Source organism: Bidens hawaiensis, unplaced genomic scaffold (assembly GCF_021521415.1).
Source record: "Bidens hawaiensis isolate Kalapana, Puna unplaced genomic scaffold, B.hawaiensis_p1.1 tig00008759_1, whole genome shotgun sequence".
Classification (NCBI taxonomy): Eukaryota; Viridiplantae; Streptophyta; class Magnoliopsida; order Asterales; family Asteraceae; genus Bidens; species Bidens hawaiensis.
The window spans coordinates 252,191-259,757 of record NW_027491631.1 but is presented as its reverse complement, the minus strand read 5'-3'; the positions used below and the strand labels follow the sequence as shown (position 1 = coordinate 259,757).

At 34.4% G+C, this 7,567-nt stretch overlaps 1 protein-coding gene across 1 annotated transcript; it reads left to right on the top strand.

The window, feature by feature from the left end:
* The first annotated feature begins 2,154 nt into the window (after positions 1-2,154).
* On the top strand, positions 2,155-6,748 carry LOC143529823 (uncharacterized). The gene is made up of 11 exons (XM_077025527.1): positions 2,155-2,375; positions 2,989-3,723; positions 3,819-3,945; positions 4,070-4,222; positions 4,311-4,540; positions 5,470-5,527; positions 5,645-5,851; positions 5,919-6,118; positions 6,193-6,271; positions 6,352-6,492; positions 6,607-6,748. Exons 1-11 carry the CDS (start codon positions 2,155-2,157, stop codon positions 6,667-6,669), a joined length of 2,214 nt encoding a protein of 737 aa, XP_076881642.1. The 3' UTR covers positions 6,670-6,748.
* The last annotated feature ends 819 nt before the right edge of the window (positions 6,749-7,567 follow it).

Below are 7,567 nucleotides of genomic sequence, written 5' to 3'. Positions count from 1 at the left end.
AACACCATATTTATTAATTATTATTTAAAATAGCAAATACTAAATAATAACACCCAATAATAATAAATTATTTATTTTCGACTTTAGGATGTTACACACTCGCTACCATCTTTATTTTATACTTTCATTATTTTCTTTCTACCAAACAACACAAGGTAATTCATTTCATTTTTACATGGTAATCAAGCACCCCAATAGAATTAATTTTGTTACCTAGACACTCAAGCTGTTTTATTCAACCCTAACCAAATTCCGAAAATACCTTGCCATCATATACATATTCATCAAATGCAGTTAGCACCAAAATTAAAATGGTAGAATTAATCAAAACCACAAAATATATAATTAATATAAGCAATACAACAACAATAATTATATTTTTCGGACCTAGAAATTAACAGTGTTTTACAAAACCTTACCCAACTGAATTGTAATGCAGACTAATGATATGGATAAACGTCGATTCAATTTGAAGAGAGGGGACGGAATGATCCAAATTTACTTGGCCTGTTTGGAACAAAAACATAACCTAAATCAACTGATTCATAAGTAAATGAGTGGTAATTGCCGCCTGTACATAGATCAAAGTGATAGATTACCATTCTTTCAAATGAATTTGGAGCATCAAGATCACAGTCAGAATTCACATAGAGATCAACAAGCATCTGTGGACCCTTACAAACTTTCTCCATTCTGCAACGTTTTAAACAAATAAAAGCGATAAAAAACAAATCTATTCAGGGATTTGATTGAATTTTGTGGAGAAAGGTCATAACTTAATAAATTTGAGAGAACCAATATATATGAATATTATGAAAAACAAGGATTTAAACAAATATGAGACAATAATTAAGGATAAAACATACCAGAGAACACTTAATTTGAGGTTGAGTTCAAAACCATCCAAAGACCTCAAAACAATCCACGGAAAGAAGATACCAATTTCAACCTGAAAATTAATATTAATGCAGGATATAAGCAAACATATATAAATTTGGGTTGTCTAAACTTTATGAGTACCTTAAGGCTTTCCCTAAAACATCAATTTCACTTTGGTTACGTAATGTAATAAGACGGTACAAGCAATCAATTCCGTTCTTTAGACGTGTCAAGACGAATGCTAACCACCAGTGTCACTTTATAAGCCTACCTTCTGTTTCTATCCATACACCTTCCGTTTCTATCCATACACCTTTCAGGTCGCAACCCCTATTTCACCTCCCAATTGTCGTTCATTTTTATACTATCAGTATCGTCATCACATTCTTAGTATCGTCATCACGTTCTTAGCTTATCTATGTTCCGATATGAATTTTATTCAAAATTGAGTTTACCCGCCGCAACGCGCGGGCACTCCTAGTAGTAATAAATTATTTATTTTCGACTTTAGGATGTTACACACTCGCTACCATCTTTATTTTATTCTTTCATTATTTTCTTTCTACCAAACAACACAAGGTAATTCATTTCATTTCCACATGGTAATCAAGCACCCCAATAAAATGATAATGGCGCTTTTCACTTATTATCAATTTCATTTTGTAGTCTACTCTATTACCTGGTATCAAATGAAAAATGCTGCTTAGGTCAAGTCTATACTTTTCCTAAAATTTAATCTCATTGATTATCTCATTTTACGTATATATAGATGGAAAGCGGATATTTTCATAAAGAGAAAGTCAACATATTTACATATGGAAATATATTTATAAATAAATATTTTATTTTAGATACAAGAGAATGAGAGATACTATAGTAAGTAAATAATAAAAGACAATAAGACATAGTGACATGCTATAGGTTTTGGGAAGGGGAAGTAGGACAAAAAGAATAATATTATTTTGGATACAAACAAATAAACTTGATTTGATAAGTAAGTAAATAAATAATAATAATAATAATAATAATAATAATAATAATAATAATAATAATAATATTGATGATCAAGAGTGAGAAATAGAAACAAACGACATTATTAGACGGTGAAAAAGGAGGCAACTTTGAAAAAGGCGGCAAGGAATAAATAAAGTCAGTCGTCCTTCCCAAACACGAATACGATCGCCATTACCATTACCATTACCATTACCATTACCATTACCATTACCATTACCATTAAATTAAGGAAGCTCACTCCGATTCTTCATTCCTATCCTAATGGCCAGACTCTATACAAATATTCCGACTTCTCAACTTCCCGATCATCATGCAGATGAACACTCTCGTCACCACAAACCACCTTCTTATGCCCCTGCTGCTGCTGTTAACCGTGGTCGCGGTGGTGGACGGTGTTGTTTCCGGTGCGGCGATCCTGCTCATTTTGTTCGTGACTGTCCGTTTCCTGGTCCTCCATCAAGGAATAATAATAATTTTCGGAGGTCAGCTTTAATTAATTCATTTCTATGTAGCGTTACTGTGTAATTAGATCTGTTCATTTGATAACATTTGTGCTATGTTTATGATTGTGATTAGTTTCTGAACCTAACTTAAAGAATGTATATTCAGAATTGCAACATTTGTGATATGTTTATGATTCGTTATTGTCATCACTTTCTCAACTTAAGCTAAAAGGATGTATATTCAGAATTCTGCATATTTGTGTTACACCATCTGTTTGTTTACAGGTGTTTGAACTTTGAAGGTCTTAAATTGTGATTTGGAGATTTTGATTCATCTAATGTCGCATATAAATCACAAAACTCAGTTTTAACCAACCCTAAATGTAATAAGGATACAACAAACCGCGTAGGTAATTTTGCGTAAATGTAAGGAAACTATGAGTTGTATGAATAAAAGGTAGATAATTTTGCATAATGTTCAAAGTAAGTGTAGGAATTGGAGGGCTCTGTTGTGTGTTGTAGATCTTTGATGCTTCATTTCTTCTAAATTTTGGTTTTAACTAATTGGTAGCATAAGCATATCACTTTTACTCTTAAATCTATATGCATTAGACTGTGAATCAGTTTTCTGAAAGAAGTTGCCATGTGTCAGGGGGAATCAAGCTTCTGTTAATGATTCCGTAAAAATTGAGTTTGTAAAGTTTATTTCCGAGACAGACAAGGGTAAAACAAATCCAACTAACTCATCAAATGAAATATCAACAAATTTGGAATCAGTTAAGGCTTTTTCTAACGGGGTACCTTCAAAGAGTGTTGACGAAAGTCTGTTACTAGAAAAAATACAACAAAAAGAAAAAGAACTGCAGCTGCGAGCTGAAGAAATCGACAGTTTGAGCACCAGATTGAACAAAGCTACTACTGAGTTGAACTTATGTCAAACTAAGAATGAAGAGATGGTTCTGAACATAAAAAGGCTTCAAGAGGATTTAGACAAAAGCAAAATAGAGGTATCGCATTTGAGAGATAAGGATGAGGAGATGCATATGAGGTGGTGGTCTTTGAATAACGAATATGCAGAGACTGAGGCTGAGTTGCGTGAGAGAATTAAAGAGCTTGAAGAAGAAAATGAGACTGCAATTTCTGATGTGAGGAGGAAAGCATTGGAGGCAGAAAAATGGAAAAAAGCAGCAAAAGCTATAGCTTCTGTTTTGGTTACAGGCGCAGATATATTTTCTAAAACAGCAGAACTAGAATCTCTTGTGTTGTATTACAGCAATCGTGCTGCTAAAAGGATGTCAGTTGGAAAGATCAGGAAAGCTTTAGATGACTGCAAAGTGGCAAATCTGTTAGATCCTGGCTTTCTGAAAGTCTGTTTAACAGCTGCCAAGTAAGATTGATACTGATTCAGCTGTTGTGCTTACATAGGTTTAAATATGACTTGTTTTAATCCAACAAATCTTACTTATGATTTGTGTTTGTTAGCTGCCATTTGGTTCTTGGAGACATTGATGGTGCAATGTACAACTACAAAAAGTGTATGGACTCTGGAGTAGTCTGTTTGGATAGAAGGCTTACTATTGAGGCATCTGATGGTCTACAAAATGCGGAGGTAACATTTACTTTTTTATCGACAGTAATGCCATTTTTAACCACGACTGAAAGTACTTTAGCATACATTAAGATTTGTATGTGTTGAATAAGGACTTACTTAACTTTCTTTTTATTGGCTGCAGAAAGTGGTTAATTTTATCAACAAGTTGACTGAGCTTTTGAAACAAAAGAATGTTGAGTCAGCGACTACTGCTTTGGAGGTTGTTAAAGAGGCCTTGTCAATAAGCCCCTATTCCGAGAAACTACTTGAAATGAAGGGGGAGGCTCTCTTAATGGTATTTACTTTCACAATTTAGTCAGGTTATGCTACTTTAAGATATTGTTATTCTCACCATCGGCTTTATCATGTGTGTAATGTAACAGCTGCATAAGTATGAAGAGGTAATTAAAATGTGTGAGCAAACACTTACCTCTGCTGAAAAGAATTGTGCCTCCGTTGATGACAGTAATCACATGCCCGGTCAGGATCAAATCCGACCATTGAAGCTTTGGAGATTGAGCTTGATGTCTAGGTCATACTTTCATATGGCTAAGTTTGACTTGGCCCTTTCCACCCTTGAGAAATATGAGCAACTGGCACCTCCTGAAACCAAGTAATAATAATGCACACACTCACATACACACACATATATGTATGTATCTATGTATTTATAAGTGTGTATATATCGGGTGGGATATGCTAAAAAGCCTTAAATGTCTAAGGAGCATGATAAGTCACCAAGAGTCGCCACGTGCACGAAGGATGAAGAGTAAAACTGTCCAATTGTTTAAATATAAAAAAATCTGGGCGAAATTTGGACTCTCTGTTGTAAACACATGGACGCTCTGTTGTAAATATCTGGACTCACTGTTGAACAAACCCAGTTCAAGCACGCTTAAATTTTTTTTAAAAGATATATCAATAGTATACTCAAATTATCGCTAAAAAATGCTTGATTTTATGGTGCAATCTTTAAAATAAATTGTCGCATAAAAAGGTTATCAACGTTTAGAAAAACGGGGAAGTGGATAAAAATCAACAATGCTCGGCTTTTCCTATTTGCCTCTCCATCCTCTTTTAAAACGTCCACGTCACCTTCCAGCCATCTCAACCATTGATTTGTTTCCATCAAAGGCCTAGGATCCCTTTCACACCTTTTAGACACAATACACTTTTTATATACACGTGCACACACACACACACACACAATACACTTAAAGTGTTTACGGCTTTTAAAACATATGGTATTACGGTACAATCCTTTTATACATGTTGGTGATTTTTAAACCAAATTCCCCCAACAATTTTTAAATGGCCTTCGCCCTTTTTAAACATTTAATTCTCATAAATTTAACTATAATATTGCTTTGTTTTTTTTAAGTAAGAAAAAACTTCACATCTTACGTGATTACTAGTATAGTAGTGTCTGTGTTCTGACCTGCCACATCGCGTGTACTGTGCCTTTATATATATATGGTATATTGGTATCTGAAAAGAATCTAGTTTGATCAATTTTTGTATTTTTCCTGTCCCACATTGCAGAAATAACGGGCCATCTTTTCCTTCATCTGCCACTATCAGCGAACTTCTTCACTGTAAGGTGTGAGGCTATATTACGTGGTTTCGGTTTCCTATCTATTTGAAAATTTTGACTTTGTAGACTTTCAGTTGACTTGTGATTTTTCATGTGATGTACATATATTGTGCAATGGTTCAGAATGCAGGAAATGCAGCTTTTAAAGGTGGGAAGTATAAAGAAGCGGTGAAGCTTTATAGTAATGCTATAATGCAAAGTATAGTTACAAAGTCTTTCACTGCTATCTGCTTATGCAACCGTGCAGCCGCTCTTCAAGCTTTGGGTGAAGTCACTGATGCCATTGCAGATTGCAATCTTGCAATAGCTCTTGATGGAGATTACATGAAGGTTTGGTATATACATTTTTTTTTGTTTTTAGGTTATACACATTAATTTGCTTTTTTTTTTAATGCAGGCGATTTCTAGGAGAGCAAAACTACATGAGAAAATTAGGGACTATGAGCATGCAGCCATTGATTTTAAGAGATTAATCACGCTTCTTGAAAAGAAAAGTGAGAGGAAATACGAGGATGATTTAACGGTAGCTCGTCGACAGCTTTCTTCTGTGAATCAAAACATGAAAAAAGGAATGACTATGGATCTCTACCTCATCTTGTAAGTTTTCATTATATTTATTTGTTTGCATTATTTTATTAACAATTGTATTCTCATTTATTATCCGATGATAGGGGACTAAAAGGGTCAGAATCTGGTTCAGAAATTAAGAAAGCGTACCATAAAGCTGCACTTAGACATCATCCAGACAAGGTTTTTTATTTTTAAATTTTGGCTTAATTAATTTTTTTTTTCAAATTTGTTTCTTTTTAACTTGTTTATTTTGTATGCAGGCTGGTAAGTTTCTAGCACGAAGTGAGAGTGGATTAGATGGTGATGCTTGGAAAGAGATTTTTGCAAACATTCATAAGGACGCAGACAAGCTTTTTAAGATAATCGGGGAGGCATATGCTGTACTATCTGACAAAAACAAGGTTTGTTTAGTTTTTTTTTTTCATTTCATTTAAGGTTTCTCCGTGTTTTGCTAAATTGTACTTTTCTTGACCATGAATAAACTATCTATGGTCTAATATTGGCATTTTTTTCAGAGGTTTAGTTACAACCTTCAAGACAGTATGCGTGATGACTTTGGGTGGAGCTGTGACGAGTAGATGGTTTTGGGCTGTCTGTTGGAAGAAGGTACACCCCGGGTGGTTGAACTAACATGATCATGGTAAACTTTTGTGAGTACAAATGAAATCGGTTTTCTTATTTTGTGCCCTTTTTTATTTCTGCCCTAATGTTTTATGACTTCATATCAAAGGTGGGGTACATGGGCAGATTGTTGTATATAGTTTTTCTTTGCAAAAAACCGGAAGTTTTATCGTATTAAGGTTTATAGTTATCCTTCGTTACAACTAACAAGATCTTATTTTTGTGGTAAAATGGGTAGTCATTGGTAAAACCATTAGGTCATTTTAACTCTTAAGATGTCAAGACATAACCTCAAAGTATTGGAGAATGAGTGCTTTTTCTCCCTAACCGCAACGGGTGTAAATACAAGAGAGGAAGCCCTAATGGGCCTGCTGAACAAATAAATTCAAATAATTGCAAAATAATATTGACCAAATATATCACCAAATGTACATCATCTAAGATTCCCCTCAGTCGAAACAGAGGATTGTCATATGCAAAGACTGAATCGAAAGCGTGCGAACAAGTGATGAGGCAAGCCTTTCGTACAGATGTCAGCATAGTAATAGTCGGCTGGAAAATTTAAGACTCGAATGACCCTGATGTTCGCTTACCAAATATATTACAAATATGTATATCATCTAAGAATAACAGCTCTAGGTCCATTTGTCATGGGGTTGGTCTAGCTTATTGCAATTATTGGTATCTGGTTTCTACTTTGGTTCATGCTAGATTTAACATTTTTTAATATTATATATAGCTTCGGTTATTTGGCTGCAAGGTTCATATATTGTTAGTATTGGTCATATATGTAGAATTGTAGATGGGTGTTAAGTGTGGACCTTGTGAACTAGTCGAACCAGATGTGAAAAAAAT